This window comes from Dipodomys spectabilis, unplaced genomic scaffold (assembly GCF_019054845.1).
Source record: "Dipodomys spectabilis isolate Male_0828 unplaced genomic scaffold, ASM1905484v1 ptg000069l, whole genome shotgun sequence".
Lineage (NCBI taxonomy): Eukaryota > Metazoa > Chordata > Mammalia > Rodentia > Heteromyidae > Dipodomys > Dipodomys spectabilis.
Genome location: NW_024870746.1, coordinates 16268253 through 16287447, shown reverse-complemented (window position 1 = coordinate 16287447; position 19195 = coordinate 16268253). Strand labels below are relative to the sequence as shown.

General features: G+C 35.0%; 1 protein-coding gene across 5 annotated transcripts in view; it reads right to left on the bottom strand.

Moving 5' to 3' along the window:
* The window catches only part of Esrrg (estrogen related receptor gamma), a 519748-nt gene that overhangs the window by 48511 nt on the left and 452042 nt on the right, over positions 1-19195 (bottom strand). For all 5 annotated transcript variants that reach the window (XM_042682338.1, XM_042682339.1, XM_042682337.1 and 2 more), the window contains 2 exons: positions 15387-15497; positions 10871-11032 (listed from right to left, as the gene is read on the bottom strand). In XM_042682338.1, the coding sequence (XP_042538272.1) occupies positions 10871-11032; positions 15387-15497 (273 nt within the window). The remainder of the gene's footprint in view (positions 1-10870; positions 11033-15386; positions 15498-19195) is intronic.

Genomic DNA, 19195 nt, shown 5'->3' with positions numbered 1-19195 from the left:
CCTCTGGCTTTCTTGAGGACATCTAGCATTTTACCACACGAGCCACACATCTCCATTAGGGAAGCTGTATCATTTTAGAGAAACAATGGATCCACTCTAGCATGGAGCTGAGGACTCACTGGTAGAATGTCAAATTATTATCTGATCTGGGACAGAGAACATGGCTGGAGTGATACAAACAGTGCTTGACAACCAAGCTTATGGTCCTGAGTTCAATACACAGTCTTTATTAAAAGAAGTTGATTTGTAAAACATCATTGAGACGGACAGAATGAGTGTCTTTGGATTTCAGTTACTATAAATACTGCTAGATTTTTTTTGTAAAGACAAAGAGAAAAGAGTCATTAAAAAATATATATATAGTTAAATGGTGGAGAACTGCTTTAACAATACATATGTGCCACATATGTACTTTGTCTACAATTAATAAGGAAAATTAACACTTCATGAGAAAGAAGTAAATGAGCAGGAATTCTCAGCCACAGCTTTCTCCTTGCTTTGCTCCTCTTATTACTCAGAAAATCCTTAGGCAGATGACATGCATCTATTACATCTCAATATGAAAAAGAAAATCCCTGATATTCCTCACAATTTTAATTCCTCCCCCAAGTGCCCACAGAAACTCAGCTCAGCCCTGTTCCCACCTTTTTTCATCTACACCAGCACCACGTCTTTCCACACACCGAAACCACACTTCTGTTTCCTAAACCTAGTCGTTATTTATCCACTGAGCCTTGTTCTAATGAGGAGGCAGACTGATTCAGTCTCAAAAAGGAACACAGCTCAGGATGGTATTCTTGGAAGAAAATACCCAGATGATCAAAGATACATGGCTTTTCTATACCAAGATATATACTCCAAAATTATTTCAAATTCTCCTGATTGTAATGGAAAAGCTTCATTTTTTAGAATAAATGTACACACTGTATACACACATACATGTGTGCATATCCACACACCCATGTACACATCTATATACAGCACGTATATATGCAAATAATTATTCACACAAATATCCACATACAAATAAGTCAGTCTCACAAAGATAAGTATCACATGGTTTCTCTAATTTATGGAATCCAGGAGAAACTATAACCAAGGTCATCAAAGAAAAAGAGGGATAAATAGGGAGGGAGAAGGAGAAGAGGAGGAAGAATGGGCAAGAAAGAATAATAGAGCAGATGGATATGACCAAAATACCTTATATATGTATTTGGAAATGTCAGGTGAAATCTTTTACTATGGGAAACAATATAAACCATTTTTTTAAATGGACTAAGAATTCTGAGTTTACTTTCTCCTAAAAGAAACTCAGCATTTCATTTTTATTGAAGAAATCACTTCTGTCTGTGTTTAAAAAGTACTTTTCACCAAGTAGGCATTCTATAGAAAACTATTTCTCTGATGCTTGAACTCACCAGCTGCCATACAATTTATATCTCTTTCCTCTGCTCTTTGTTTTTCAGCCATTTTCCCTGAATGTCAAAGTCAATTTAGTGCATTTCACTTTGCTGAATAAATCAGAGGCGAAATCCTTGCTAAAAGTGAAAATTTGATTTGCTAAAAGGAGCTTAGGGCAACTATTAATCAATATATCCAGAGTGTCAAAGCCAAGGCCAGGATAGACATGCATTCATTTGGAGATTGGCTGAGCCAGATAAAGGGGGAACACAGGGGAAAAAGTGCCACCAGCCACTAAGGGAAGTAGAACTAGGGTTGGGGAAAGGGTCAGGAAGGAGCAGAGGGAATAAACAAAGCCCTCCCTGCCTCATGCTCCGTACTCCTCTCCCAATGGTGTTTAGAGATGAAAACATTTTAATCAAACATTTGAGCATATGTGGTTTATATTAATTATGCCAGCTTTTATATAACATTTTACCCATAAGGCCCAGTTTTCTCTCTTTAACTCATCAAGTAGATTTGAAAACAACCTAAAAGTTACAGGCAACATCTTCTCTAATAAAAAGAATACCAGAAAAGCAAGCAGAGACTTGGCTAGGTCTACACAATGTCAATAGTCTCATAATCCTTAGGTAAACTTCAGGTTGTCTCAAACTTCTGAAAGATCATTTTAAAAGAGCTTAGCAATTACCATGAGCTTGTTTGAAACAGATGACATGCTTTTAGAATATAAGGCATGGAGAAAGGTTATTTTCCAAAGTAGTGAGTTATCTTTCTGTCTAGAAGCCGATCTTCATCTTTTCAAAATGAAAATCCATGTGGTCAGTCTCCATTAAATATTGCAGTAGTGTTTCTCTACCATTAGTAGGAAATGTGTTATCCTGGCTTGAAGCTCAGGGTTTTCTAGGATGGGTTCTTGCCTGTGTCTGTAGCCTCCATTCACACTGTCACTGTGTGTAGCCGTGGAATAACACAATCACATCTAGTCACTCTGTTTAGCTTCAAGTTCATTTTTCTGAACCACCCACCAGGCTGAGAGGGCTAGATATATGTGTGTGTCCTAAGTGTACATGGCTGGTATATAATTCATTGAATGCTTATGCAATAAAGGTGAAAAAAGTAAAAAGAAGCTGGCAGAAACTATTTTAATGCTCCATGGTAGAGGAACTGTTTTTGATGTGATTGGAAAGTCTTTACAGTGACTCACTTTTCCATTTTACCTTTACATGTCCATCAACTTCAACATCCAGTGAATCTGAGCATAGTTGGGGAAATGGGAGCACTGGATCAGTGTAACCAATCATTTAGTGACTTTTACAACTGGTCATATAAGTAGTCAAAGAGTGATTGACTTGGTCATTAAAATGTCATTAGTAGCTGGGCACTGGTGGTTCACGCCTGTAATCCTAGCTACTCAGGAGGCTGAGAGCTGAGGATCATGGTTCAAAGCCAGACTGGGCAGGAAAGTCCATGAGACTCTTATCTCCAATAAACCACCAGAAAAACTGGAAGTGGCGCAGTGGCTGAAATGGTAGAGCGCTCAACTTGAGCTGAAGAGCTAAGGGACAGAGCCCAGGCCCAGAGTTCAAGCCCCACAACCAACCAACCAACAAATAAATAAATAAATAGAAATGTGTCATTAGTAATGTTTAGGTTATACTACCAAGTCATGGTCTTAGTTTGCATTTATTGAAAGATATGGCAGACCTTCTCTTGTAAGGAACTCTCCTTCCCTTTTATCTTTCATGTTGTAAATGTACAGACAAAATGTACAAAGAGGCTGGGTATGTTATATTTGTTTAAATGTATTATAAAATTCAAATAGGTGATTGAGGACAAATGACAAGATCAAGGGGAAAGTAATGAGGACTGGGAAGAAAGACACAGAGATGCTACTCCCAAAATCGTCTCAGTTCAGTACACCACAGCTCTGACTAACATTCTCTCCAGAATGAGTCATGCAGAGCTCTCAACTCTCTGATTTACTAATCTACAAAGCAGGGCTAATAAGAAGAAAACTGTCCTTCAATAAAAGTTGGTAGAAGTGCTTTGTAAGCAATAAAGAGTTATCACAGCTAGTTTAGATTGAAGGCTCAATTCCATGCATAAGATGAACAAGTCAAGTCTGAATCGAACACAGTGGTAAATCAAGATTATCATCAATATATGTTCCTACAGAGGTACATTTGTTTATGCAGATAGGGCTAATGATTCAGGATGATCTCATGGGCATCTTCCCATTGTGCCTAGAATAGTGTTAGGCATGCAAAAGACACATAGTTTAATAAGCCTTTAATGATTACTAAAAAATGATGAGTCCTTTCCAATTATACAATAGCAAAGCTATGGAGAGATGGCAAATGCATGTGGTCTAGTAACTAGCAGGAGCAAAGCTGGTAGAAATTCAGCATGATGACAGAGTAGTGCATAGCCCATGAATAGCACTGAATAGCCCATGACACATCATTGTGAGCATCTTTAACAGCCTGTGGTTTGTCTCTTGAACTGGATCTCTGCCAGGCAAACCTCACTAAATCTTTTTTGGTCTAATGTTTTCATTTCCAATAAAGTTAGCTACAGAAAATAAAGGAAGCTTGTTGCCCATGACTCATGCCTATAATCCTAACTACTCAGGAGGCTGAGATCTGAGGATTTCAGTTCAAAGACAGCCTGGGCAGGAAAGTCCCTATGCGATTCTTATCTCCAACTAACCCCTCAAAAACCAGAAGTGGTGGTGTGGCTCAAGTGGTAGTCTAGTCTTGACTAGTCTTGATCAAGAAGGGGCTCATGGACAGCACTCAGGCCCTGAGTTCAAGCCCCACAACCAATTTAAAAAAAAATCAATAAAGAAGTCTCAGGTGATACCTAAACATTTTTTACAACATAGTTATCACTTCCTGATTCCTATTTCTATACACAGTTGTGACTTTCACGAATGATAAACAAGGAAATTATATATGTATAGTAAATAAAATGTACAGCAATAAAATATAAGTAATGAATAAAATAAAACAAAATAAAATATATGTACAGCAATAAAAAATAAATTGAATAAATAAAAATAAATACATGATATATATGACATATAAATGATATGTGTACAATACTTTGGAAATAAAAAATAACATGGAATGCTTTACATTTACATCATACTTTTCAATTTGCAAATTAATTAAATATAGGAATAAAATTTACATGCATATTTTTTCCTTATTTGATTTTCACAATATAATTAATGGTTAGCATAATTAAGTAACCTACAAAAATTACTGAACTACAGCTCAATTTTTCTGATTTTACTCTCAAATCATTCTAATCTGTAAGTAATGGTTTTATAGCTACAAAGTAGATTAAACAAAACCCCCAAACAGTTAATAATTGAATACACATAACTTTAAGTGGTATTATTATTTATCCAGTTCCTGGGTCTTATATTTAACTTATCTCCATTTAACTAGAAGATTCAACTATCTCACAGTAGATATAACTGAATTAAACAAAAGAAAAATTAATCTAGAGAAAAGAGGCTAAAATTAGAGTGCTTTAGTTCATTCAAAGCAAAGTAGAAATTACAATTATATACAAACTTCTCTATGAGATGGTGTCGAAGGTAGAATATGAAAACCGATGAAAGTTTGTGCTATACACATTTTAAATCAACTAATCAATGAATATTTATCAAGTTCCAATAATACAAATTTCACATAAACTATTAGATGCAACTTATATATGGTGCTTGTCAACTAGCTCTTACATATCAAATCATAATCACATACATTACACATAGAAACAATCTTATTTTAGCATGTTATTTTGTATATTAGTATTCATCCTAATCATGTAATGGTGTTACCAATTGAAAGTGGGTATTTTGCCAACCATACCCAATAATGAAATTGTTTTGTGTGTGTACCACTATGGGGGCTTGAACTCCTGATCTCATGACCTTGTACTCACAGTTTATTTGACACCCTATCATTTTAGCTACACATCCATTTCCAGCTTCATGCTGGTTAATTGGAGATAAAAATCTCACAGACTTTTCTGCATGTGCTAGCTTCAAGCTTCAATTCTCAGATCTCAGTTTTCTGAGTAGCTAGAATTATAGGCATGAGCCACTGGTGCCCAGTTCCAGTAATGAGTATTTAAAAATAAAACCTCCATACAACTCTAGCAGGAGGGTAACATAATCTTATAAATTGGGTTCCACATAAAATTGGTTCAAGCAATTAGTATATATCAAACAGTACTATGAACAAAAAATATTCCATTTTTAATCTTTTGCAGAATTAATTCCATAACACAAAAATCATTTAATCCACACTCTAAACAGATTTCTGTCACTGTAGAAAATTCTAAATAACTCTACTGAGAAAACATTAAACAGGCAAGTCAGTGAACAGTTTTTAATGTACATTTCCTAACTGAACCATTTTTAGAAAAAACCATTTCAGTGCAAATGAAAAATATTAGCTTTTATGTTTTAGATATGTTTCTTACATGAAAGAAAACACTTAAAGACTGTTTATTGTATTATCTGCATAGTGTAGTTTTCTTTTAGAGCTAGATATCTTTCCCTTTTCTTGCTATAAGAAAAAATTATAGGGCTCTCTCTCTCTCTCTCTCTCTCTCTCTCTCTCTCTCTCTCTCTCTCTCTCTCTCTCTCTCTCTCTCTGGTGCCATTACAATAGGCAACATTTTAACAACATGACCAATGGTTTGCCAAACTGGAGCAATGGCCATGTCTTCTTCATGTTGAAAACAAGGAAACTTAAGAATTTGTTATATTAAAAAAGGAAAAATGCTTTCAACCCTACAATTATTCCTTTAGTTGCTGAAATACCTTTCTGTTCTTTTAAAGTAAGCTATCTGGAAAGATTCACAAATATATTTAAACCACTTATAGAGGTTAGCTAACATGGGTTATGCATTTTTAAGCACCCTCTGACTAACCACATTTTGTATTTTGTTAACCCAGATCCAGTACATAATAATATTATAATCAAGCACAAAGAACAATAATAGATCTGACTGTTGGGCTGATAATTGTCTTATCACACCCTGTGAAACCTAGCTCTGATATTTGCCATTACTCTACAGCCCATTCTCGGGGGGGAAAAAAAGAAAAAGGCCAACAATGGGGAGAGAATGAAGTCGAGTGTGCAGGAGCTCCGTATCTACATAAAGGAGATTAGAGGCGACAGCGTTCCATTTTACAGCTCAATCATATTGTGTTAGCATGCGCTTATCCGAGCGCAGACGAAATTGAAAGAGAAATAAAAAAGAGTCAGGCAGATAGGAACCAGAAAAGCGAGGCATGAGCAATTTCCAAGGATATAAAAGGATGCTAATAGTGGGGCCTTGTCATTCTTAAAAAGGGCTATTAGAGCACCATCATCTTTTCTTGTACCCTTATGCTCCTCCAACGAAAGTCAAGCATTTTCTAAAGCCCTTGAGATCTTTTATTTTTTTTCTTCGGCTGCAGATAAAGTGTGGTCATGTTTCAAAACGTATGTGATTTATCAATGTAAGTCAACGAATTCTATTTACTGATAATGATAATAAAAAAAAATCCCTCCACTCCGTAGGTATTTTTCTTCCATCTTTTCTTTTGTTGAATTCTTTACTTTTTATGTAGCAGAATCAAGTGTGGGAAAAGCATCTTCAGAGCAGGACAGGAAAGCTCCAGAGCTCATCTTAGAAGTTGAACCTAAAATGCCTGTACCGTGATTGCACAAACTAAGAATAGCACACACACACAGCAAAGGTTTTAGGTTTTAGTGTACTTTACCGAAGTGTTCAATAATGTAAGCTTTAGAAAAACAAAGAGTTTTGAAGTTAGCACTAAGACAGGACATTTTAGTTCAGATGTGACTTTAATTCCAGCTCTGACTCCACTTTTCAGAACTGGCTCATGTGTCAAGAATAGGAAATATTCCTTTCATTTAAGTGAGGAAAGTGGCTTCAATCTTGATGTTGTCTGTGCCTTTACCTCCTTATCCCACGTTCCTCTCCGATCTGTGTTGTTCTCTGATGCCCTCGAATTAAGCCAGCACACTTCGATATCAAAGCATCTTTCCCTTCTACCTCTTCAAAATATTCTATGGTATATATGGTATTCCAAAAAAAAAAATCATTAAAAAGGATTTCAGTTAATTCTTGTTTTGCTAATCTCATTCTGAACAGCCAGGCCTCTCCTTGCAATCATTTAAAATATCCTCTGGGCATCATGAAAATCAGAGCTGTGAATCATCTCTCCACTGTGACCGGCTCTGGCATTTGCCATAGAGAGAGAATAGCATCAGTCCCCACCAATTCTAAGCCTCCGCTTAAGGCTGAGCACATAATCGTATAGCAATTGTTTCCAGCACTGCAAACGGTCTTACTCATAGTTATTTAAAGTTACCATCTTTGCAAAAGTCACCAGAGTCCTGTTACTGTGACAAGTTCCTTTGTAAGCTAACATTTCTCCTTGGATGCACAGCCAGAACTGCAAATTTATCACTGACTTTTCCTTACCAGAAGGCTTAGAAGAAGTTGTTGACTTTTCTAAGTCTCCATTGTGACATGTTTGGATGTTATCAAAATACTATGTGAACAAATCCCTTAGATCAGGGAGATTTGAGCAGAGTTCATGGAATTAATGGATGGCTTGGAATTATGGTTACATAGATATTTACACAGATGTGAATGATGATGACAATGAAGATGATGATGAAAATATTATTTTGAAATGATTCAAATAAAACCTATTGGGAAACTAAAATGTCTTGATTGAATTTCAAAGCAGAAATTGCTCTGTATATGTTCTGCATATATTTTGAAGGCATTGAGTATATCTGTGAATTTGTCCATATATATTCATATATATACATGCATATAAATATATACACGTATAAACATGGATGCACATGTGTACATGGGGTTTTTGTTGTTGTTGCTAGTATTTGTTTCAACTCAGTGCCTTGCACTCTGACTTGGTTTTGCTTATGGCTAGTGCACTATCATTTGAGCCACACATCCAGTCTGACATCTTTGCTGGCTAATTGGAGATAGAATCTCATATAGACTTGTCTGCCCTGGCTAGCTTTGAACCATAATCCTCCCATCTCAGCCTCCTGAGGATATAGGATTACAGGTGTGAGACACAGTTACTGTTACCTAGCTTTGTCATATATATATATATATATATATATATATATGTATATATATATATATATATATATATACGTATATATATGTCAATCTACCAATCTCTGCCTCTGTGAACTGGTGATATAATAGCACCTGGTCCTTAGGTTTGATCTACGATCCTCAGTTAGGGGTAATAGAGGCAGACTGGTATATTTTTACCCCTCCCTCACCACACACATCCAAGGATATATGGTACCATTTGAAGACGTTTTCATTTGTTAGGAGTGCTACTGGCATCTAATGGGTAGAAGCCAAGGATGTTGTTAAACATCTCCTTATAATGCATAAGACAGCTACCTATCTACACACAATTGTGGAATCCCCTGTATCTGTGGTGCCAAAGCTGAAACCCTGGGTTAGAATAGTAACAATATATTGTTATAATATGTAATATATTATTATAAATTATATATGTTATATATATTATTTTGTATATAATTGTTATTATGTGAATAATATATAGAATATAAACTATATAGTTATTACATATACTCTATATAGTTATTATATTATATATTATATATACTATACAGAGAATATGTATTATATATATTCTGTATATAGTTATTATAGAACTATATATAGTTATTATTCTATATAGAATATTATTCTATATAGAGTATAGTATATGTATATATTTCATATATATAATTAATAGTAATATATAGTCATACAGTAATACATAGTAATACATATAGCAATATATAGTAATATATCATATATTTAGCTGCTATTATATATACATACATGTATATATATGCGTGTGACTTGTGTATACATGTTTTATGTATATATACAAAACATCACAATGACATATGGTACAAACATATGTGTGTATATATACATATATATGTAAACTACTTAATGAAATATTTTGGATACTGTAACAGATATTAGTTTTTTTTCTTTCTTCTCTTAAACCCTTTCCTGACATTGTTCTCAAGTACAAATTTTAGTCATCCACACAGCCAGAGTTCCCAAATATTATAACATTCTTTAGAACATGCATGTGTCTAACTCACATAGCTCGTTACAATCCAGATGTCCTATCACCCCTGCACATAATCCAGTTTCCATCCTTCCTTGAGATGTACTAACCCTGTGAGGGTATTTTCTAAAGAATGCACTCAAGCTCACCTATTTAACTAGTTTTGACTTAATTTGGGGTGCTTTATTAGCAAGCAGTGTAAGACAAAGTAGCTGGTATAATACAGAGTGATGTTTAAATTAGTTTACAATTTGCTTGGCCTCATCTAGAACTGCACGGAACAAAGCCATTCAGAAATGTCAGCTGTGTTCCTAACCACTGAAACAAATTGTCGCCTGAACGCTGCACACCTAATGACTTCAAATTAGCTCCACTGCGATATCGCCTGACAGTTCGTTACGACTGTTAGCAACATAGCTGGCGTATCATGACCAATAAATTGGTTTCAGTGTGGGCTGGGAAAGGGACTTCCATCAATTTGATTAAAGAAATTACTGTAGCATTCAAAGCATAAAGACAAACTAGTTTAAGGAGACAGAAGTAAGTTAACTGTACCAGAAAAATACTGCTCATCACTCAAAACTTGTTTAGAAAGTATTTGAAGATCAAAGTCCAAATAAATGAAAACTAATTCAAGTGGAATACTAAAATTCTCAAACTCGTGACCATGCATATGTTTATTGAAAAGAAAGAATAGATTGTTTTTGAAATACTAATTCTATATCACCATATGAGAAACTTTACCATCTCAGTTTAAGATTCGCTCTTTAAAATAGTTTATATATGAATTTATAAATGCATAGTAAATACCTAATTGGAAACCAAGGCAAACGTATAAATACAAACAGCAATTCATTAGAATCAGCCCCAATAAATAATACAATGAGAAATTCCTACAAGGGCAAAAAAAAAAGTGTCTTATCTACTGCTCACAATAATAACATTTAAAGTTACAAGAAAAAGCAGCATTATTTGTCAAGAAAAAAGAAAGTTCAGAATTTTAAAAATAATAAGCATATGTTTTTAAAAAGTCTTTTTTCAATATCTTGTAAGAACTAATGCCTTCATATATAAAAATATAATTCACCAAAACCCAAGGTGCTATACATGTGTGTGTGTGTGTGTGTGTGTGTGTGTGTGTGTGTAAGCAAAACTCTGAATTAAGCATGATTTTTTTTAAGTCAAGATTTTAAGGAATCCTATAAGTAAATCTGAATCTGCCCAAATCTACATGGATAACTCAGGAAATTCACTATGACCTTTTTGTTGTGGTGGTTTTAAATATACCTGGAATATGCTTCGCCCATCCAATGATCACCACCAACTCTCGGTCGGCCAAGTCACACAGTGTAGTGAGGGCCTTGATGTCACTGTCCGGGACAGTAGGGTCAGGCATGGCATAGATCTTTTCCGGTTCAGCCACCAACAAATGTGAGACAATCTTGTTATCTGCAGGATCAGACCAGAACATTTCAAGATCACTACAAGCATCATTCTTCTCTTTCACAAGCCCTACAGCACTTTCGTGCTTATAAAAAAAATTAAATATTCAACAATTAACTCAGACTATTCCTTTTATGGTCCAATATGCCTGTGTTAAACAGTTTTCAGGGGAAAAGAATCAGGTCGGAAAGCAAAGTGCAGCAGACCTGATCGAATGCATGCTTTTCTCTTTGGCTTACTCTGTTTTGGCTAGAATGAAGCAACTACCCCATAGTAAGTTTTTTGTTTTTGTTGTTCGGTGGTTGTTTGGAGGTTTGTTTTGTTTTTGCTTTTGCTTGTTTTGTTTGTAGCAAACAGGGAAGAGATACTAGATATTGTCTGGGTTTGATTTTTCATTCTTAAGTGAGATTTGGGAATGCTAATAAAACAATACCCAGCAGCTCTAAAACAAAACCCCACAGTAAACTACTGAACTATGGGACTATCATGGGAAGGCAAAGAGCTACCAATGCCCACACACATAATGAGTATAAAAGCCATTAATTGTCTTAACTCCTTAAAGAGCAAAGGTCAGAGCCCTTCTGTCTGGGTGAATTACTAACCATATAACTTTATCTCTGTGGGATGCATTAAATAGGAATTTCTTTCCTTTCCCTTTCTCCCCACACATCTACCCAACCTTCCAAATATAGCCAATCTCATAAAAATACTCCTACTTATGTGCTATAGTATCTCCCCTCTGAGCACCTAATTCTTTAATCCTCTGGTGGTATCTGTTGTCCCTAGTTCATTCTCTGGTTTAGATTTATCTGTCTGAAATTTGTGATAAATGTTTTAAAAATCCTTCATAAAATAAACACTAGAGACAAACGAAGAGCATCATATCAAATGTGTTTCACTGCTCAGGGGCATGTGAGAGTTTTATGGACGGGTTGTAAAGCCAAGCTAACAAAATGCTTTTCCTCCTTGGGCTGATTTTCAATCTCTATACAAAGCTTTAGATGTTATGTTTTCTTCTAACTGAGGAACTAAGAAGAAACCCACATATTTCAATATACAATTTGCCAGAGATCTTTGTGAACAAAGTTTCCATTGTTTCCTCCATGGACTATGTATTTATTTTTTGCTGTAAAAGTTTATAACTTTTTAAAATGCAAAATCACAACAGTTCATAGTAGCAAAAATGGCATTTTTTTTTAGTCCTCCAATAAGTAAACAATGAGACTTATCCAAATTACAACTAGCAATATATATGTCAAGTTTATTAACATAACCTTATGAATTGTATTTTTTTTCAAATTGTCAGTAGATAATTACTCATTTCTGTAATATTCAATGATCTTTCAGTTGAATATGATGACTTGGCAGGAAACAGCCCCCAGATACCATTTTAGCTTAAAAAACCATACTAAAAATAATATAGCTTCTCAATAATTTTTAAAAGATTACATTTCACTTAACATCATCTTATATGGTCATATGTACATAGCTTTTGACCTTTTCTGCTTGTCCTAGACATATACTAGTTACTGCAAATAAAGGCAATCATGGGACCTATGTTTCTTTGGGCCTGGCTTAACTTCACTTAATATAATTTTTCCAAGTCGATGAACCCCTAGATAGGGACACAAGTGTTTTTTTTTTCTTTCTTGCTATTGTTTTTAATGTATTTATAATGTACTATGTGATTTTTTTTTGTTTCTTTTGTATGTTCTTCCCCACAGTATAACCCCTGTTTTCACTGTATTTGATTTCGGTGCCCTGTATCTTATATGTACATTTTTATAATTTGGGGAGGGGAAGGAAAATAACAAAATACTTAAATAAGGATACAGGTTGACCCATTATAACAATGAGATATACAAGACACCATGTTGAAAATGAACTTTACAACTTCAGGGGGGGAGACAGGAGAGAGAGGAGTTGGGGAAATGGGGAGGGAAGAGGTGGTAGGGGAAAAACAAAGGAGGAGGTAACAATGCACAATAGGAAATGTACTCATTACCTAACTCATGCAACTGTAACAGTATTTATGTAACTCATGTAACTGTACAGTATTTTTACAATAAAAAACATATATAAAAAAGACAATAAATAAAATGTATAAAAATGCCAAAAAAGATTACATAGCTTCTGTGTAATAACTGCAGGATCCATACAGAAAAGTGTATGATTATTGTGTATACTACAAAATCAACGCTTATACTTTTAGTTATGCTTTAAAAAGTTTCAACTTTCACGGTTCTGAAAATATACCAAAACCCCCTAGCAGCACCACTCGACCCTCAGGATTAGGGGGAAAAAAATAATAGGAAAATGAACAGGAATGTAATCAAAGGAAATTAGGACTCTTCTTTTTTAATAAGCACGGGAAAATGTGTCCTGTTTTACTCATCAATGGATACTTGACTTGAGGGGTCTGAGAAATTGGGCAGAAGCTTAGGAATTCCCATCGCTCAGAAAATGGAATAGCCAGCAGGGCTATTTCTAGGTAAATCTTATTTAATGTTTGCCTAATTAGAATCAATAGAACCCGATTTTCATTCTTGGGCCTTTGTGGTGTACAAATAATCAGTCAGGGTACAGAATCCTCCCAGCCACTGTTCAGAAAAACCCCATGTACAGTCTCTTGACACTTATCTGACAGGATCTGAAAATTAAGTTTTATAAATGTTTGTTACAAAAACACACTAATTGGATGGACTAAAGAAAATTAACACAGAGGCCTTTAGATAATGAGTAATGATTTATTAGGAGTCCTCTTTATCTCAGACAAATGGAGCTCACTGAAATTGCTGTAATCTTCTTAAAGGTACTTGACAAGCCACTTCCCAATTTTTCAGGTTTATACAGAAAACGATAGATATTCCTCTATCATGTTGACTTACAAATGGGCTGGTGCTCATTTTTCTTTCCACAGAGGAAATTATCAATGGTTGCAGTCAATGTTTGCATAAAATAAATGAGAAATGGGCATTCTGTATATGACTGAGTCGAGGAAACGAAACCTCTAATGAAATTAAGCATTAGTGCTTATTGCATTTTATTGTATTATCAGAAAGTTTTTTTTTATTATAATGTGCAAAATCTGCTTAATGCAGCCCTAGATTGTATTTGCAGAATTCCAAACAGCTTATGCAGGCTGAGGAGGAGATGCCAGATTGGACAATTGAAGGTATAATCAACATAATGTTTTTTGGAAAGGCAAGAGGAAACTAAGCCATATGTTCACTTAAGCTTTAATTTTATGTAAAACTGGTTGTTTTTCCTTTGACACAGCTAAAATGTCCTTTCATTTACAGTGCAGGGTCTGCTTTATTTATTTAACAGATTTCCATATGCTCACGGGGATGGGGCACAGCAGTGACCCCTACTGGACAATCAGAATTAGACATGGACCCTTTCTATTCACTTAAAAGTACAACCAAAATTACCCTTATCCCTTTCTAGAATTGCTCTAGAGGCTAATTCCTCTGCTGAATATGGCTTGTGTCTCTGTGACAGGAAGAACTAACAGGAATCTTCCTACCAAAGCATTTCCCAGTGTCTATTATGCATAAACAATCTACATTGCAAGTTCTGCTGCACTACAACTTTTAACCGATTCCTCAGAAAAACAAGATAAAGTTATTGCCTGAATTTGTATCCCTAATCCTTTTGCGTAATGCCAAGGAGAATGAGGGTTGTATTTTAGCAATGTTTCAGTCACCCTTTCAAAAACTGGGACCTGGTATTATAAAACCATGAGATCTTTAAAAACAATTCATAGTACCCACGGTATCTGAGAGGGAACTGCCAACTTATGCTTGTTATTAGTAGTGTCCATTCATGTTTTAATCTATTGCTAGCTTGTGTGTTAACCTCTAAAATTAATGAGGCCACTAATGTATTTTCATTGGGAGGTTGAGCAGTCAAACTCATTTGGTTAGTGAAAACTACAAAAATCACTTTCTTGTGAAATCTGAAATGAACAGCTCCAATGAATGAACTAATGATCACAGCCTGATCCATTTTATGTACCTCTGCAAATGAAGATAACCAGTAAATGTAAAATCCACACTATCTAAGTGATGCATTAATATGCTTACACCTCCACAAAATGATGAGAGATGCAAATGGTAGAGGAGAGAAAAATCAGAGATATTCTCAAAAACCAAAACCAAACCCAAAAAACCAAGGCAATTAGTTGAGTTGTCATTACACCTCCCAGACAATCCTTTGGAATCTCTATTCCCACTGTTCTCCGACAAAAAGAAGTCTCCTCAGAGTCAGAGTGAGCGTGCCAACATTGGTGTATGTACAGAAAGCCAAGTGGGAAGAGTCTGTGTTCTGGCAAGCCAGACACATCTGCTGTACTTACATGGCTTTTTGGCTGGCTGAACCAGCTGAGGGTTCAGGTAGGGGCTGTTCTCTGCATCTATTCTGCGTTTGTACTTCTGCCGACCTCCGCGTACTCTGTCAAGACGCACCCCTGTGGGCAAACACAGGCACTGGCTTACTGTTTTGGTAGGGATCTTTGCAAGCAATCAAATACATTGATATGCAGGAGTGCTCTAGAAACCGATATAGAATACAAAAATGGTCCAGGGCTACTAGAAGAATGTAAAAATAGCAGTGGTTAGTAGAAATCATCAATATGTGGGAAATCACATCTATCGGTGGAAAAGAGACCTGAAAGACACTTTTGACAAAGTCATCCAAGTCACCATTCATGTATCACAAAAGGCAGATTGACACATAAGTTAGTATAGAAAAGACTTTGCTTTTTGGTGCTAGTATAGTTTCTCACACTAAGGATATAGTTATCTTGTACCTTTTTTTTTTCTTAGTCACTCCTAAAAGCTCAATGCAAAAGACTTGGGACCCATAACTACTCAGCCTTCCTCTAGCCGGCAAGAGGACTCACCTGGAGCCTGTGGTAATGAATAGAATAAAGAACATGATGGAGGATGGAATTACTCTATACAAGACTTTTGTCTTGTGAGACTCAGGGATTGTTCCATATTGAAATGTCAATATGTCTCATAGGAGAGGTATAGTTTACAAGTTGACACACATTTTTATTTGCTGTCATATGTGGAAACACTGAGAGTAAACTGGGTTGTCTAAACACAGGATAGAAGAAGGGCTTCTGAAGGCTCAGTTTAAAAAGGAATATTCAGGGGGCAGGGGGAAGTAATGAGAGATGCTGGCAAGGAGCCCAAAGTAGCTCACAATGCATATAAAGATTATGAAAAAAAGTCAACAGGAAAGAAAGGTCTTTAAAAGATTTTGTTTTACATTTAATGTTAAATGTATTAAAAGGTTTTCATTTATATGGGGGAATGGCCAAAATTTATTGATTATCTAGTTTCCAACCTATAATTTAAAAACATTTAGCATAAGACAGTCTAAATTCTTATTTAGAAAAAGAGAAAAAGCAAGAAGATATTTCTTTTGTAGTACTGGGTTGTAGCACAATACTAATATATCAATAACTGATATAACAATGTAACATTTTCCATTAATAAACTAAGTTACACAATGCATTATATTTGGGTATTTCTCAAACTATTTAGAAAATATATTTGGCTTAACTCCATCATCTGTATTATTATTTTTACTATAAAGCCTCTTAGATCCATTAATATGCAAATGTATTTTTGCAAAATCCTGTGTGTGAGATATATAGTAAATGCAAAATTTTGCAGACCAGTAAATGCTGTTTTTTAGAGTATTTATTAATACAATGTAGAATACATTAATCATGGTTTATCTGAGTACTGTGCAAAAGTTTGATAAAGACTGATGTACTTCTATATAAATCCATGAGGTAAATTTATTAATCAAATGTAAATTCTTAGAAATTCAAGGTATAAAGGAAAACATAATTTAATACTATATTATTAATACAACTTTAAGAGTCAATTGTATTTTAGTGGAACACACAACCTTTAGTTCTATTTATAATGTCATATTTATACATCAGAGAACAAAGCAAAAGAGACCATTTCAAGAGTAATTGGTTAGATTAAAGAAAAAAAGTATTGAAATTCAAAGAAGACTCAGCTATACTCCCAGGCCTTAAAGCAGGAGAATAGCAAGTTCAACTACATGAGCTGTGTAAAAATATACATTAGAGATAGATAAATGATAGACAGATGGATGATAGACAAGTAGGTAGGTAGGTAGATAGATAGATAGATAGATAGATATCCAGATTTGTCTGTCTATCTGTCTATCTCTAATTAATCAGAAAAGGGCTGGAGAGGATCTGTGGTTCAGAATTGTTGAGGCACCAGCCTTGAGTGAAAAACCAAGCAAGGCTGTGAGACCCTGAATTCCAGCCACAGTACGAGTCTCCTCTTCTGAAAAAAAGTATTATTTTTAAATGGCCAAATAAAACTGAACAGATAGATATCTTTAAGGTGTACATTTTCAACATAATTCTTATTTTAAAGTTTTTCCCAGAAAAAAATAAATCTAAAATGTTAACATTATCAAAGAAATTCAAATATCATGTGACAAATGACACTATTACAGAATGTCAAAATCACATTAGGAAAAACTAAATGGTAAACAAATTCTGTGTAATTGAGGAAGTATATTTTTCCTGTTTGGGAGTGACAGAAATTGACAGTAATTTCAGAGGAAAGGAGTAAGAGTATAGGAGTTTACATTGAAAATTATAAATCAAACATATTAAATGAAGAGTCTATATTGCAACTACCTTGGCAAAGACTTAATCTGGGATTTCTAATTAGTATAACTGGATCCAAAATCATATTTTGAGCTAAAAGAGAAATATTGAGGAGTCAAAGCCAGATGCCTGTGGCTCACACCTGCAATCCTAGCTACTCAAGAGTCTAAGATCTGAGAATCGAGGTTTGAAGCCAGCCCAGATAGGAAAGACCATGACTCTTTGATTAGCTAACAAAAAGCTGAAAGTGGAGCTGTGGATCAAATAATGGAGTGTTATTTAGCCTTAAGAAGAAAAGGCTCAGGGACAGCACTCAGGCCCTGAGTTCAAGCCCAGAATCAGTACACACACACACACACACACACACACACACACACACACACACACACACACACACACACACACACACACACTGAAGAGTCAGAAAGGGAAAGGTAATTAAAACAATCACAATAGAAATATTTGTAAATACAATACATTTACACAAAAGATGTTAGTGTCTATGGCCTACATTTTTAGCCTAACATATACCAAAGAATGGGTCATTGTTGATCTATAAATTGCCATGAATATGAAACATTGGGTTTTGTGAAAAAACGTTTACTTTCTACATTTTTTGTTTTTGTTTTGTTTTGTTTTGCCAGTCCTGGGTGTTGTCCCTGAGGTTCTTTGTGCTCCAAGCTAGTGCTCTACAACTTGAGCCCCAGCACCACTTCCAGCTTTTTCTGAGTAGTTTATTAGAGATAAGAGTCTCATGGACTTTCCTGCCCCGCATTGCTTCAAACTGCAAACCTCAGATCTCAGCCTCTTGAGCAGCTAGGATTACAGGTGTGAGCCACCAGCACTGGGCTTTTCTACAAGTCTTTAGTTTTTATAATGATCTGAAATATTCTGTGAAGGATATGTGAAAGGTTTGGGGACATAATGAAGTGGTAGAGTACCACACAGCAGGAGAAAGCCCTGAGTTCACACTCTAGTACTGATCATAAGAAACCAATATGTCAGAAAAATAAAATATATTTTGCATGATAGAATGGTTCAGTTCCTTTTCTGACTCTCAATAACTAGCTCTGTAAACTTTGATGAGTCTTAACCTACTTGCTTTTCCCAAACCTAAGATAACTATAGACAGTATACTCCCCCTGATGTTTTCCTATATGATCCAATAAAATTATATTACAGGCATCATACAAATCATATTTAATATATTTTATAATCCTTAAAATGCCAAGAAAAAATCGGAAAGATGCTATTGTGTGAAAACAGTGCTATATGACTTTATTGAAAAACATTTTTCGCTGTGATCATTTATTGAAAATTAAATAGAATACGAGAATGTTTGCCACCTCAACTCAGTAGACAGATTTTCAATATGATGGAGTAGTAATATAATTCAAAGGATGTAAGCTAAGATGATATTTGATATCTAAATAATCTATAGAAGTATGTTATCTCATTTTATTTACTGCTCATTCCTATCACCAATAATA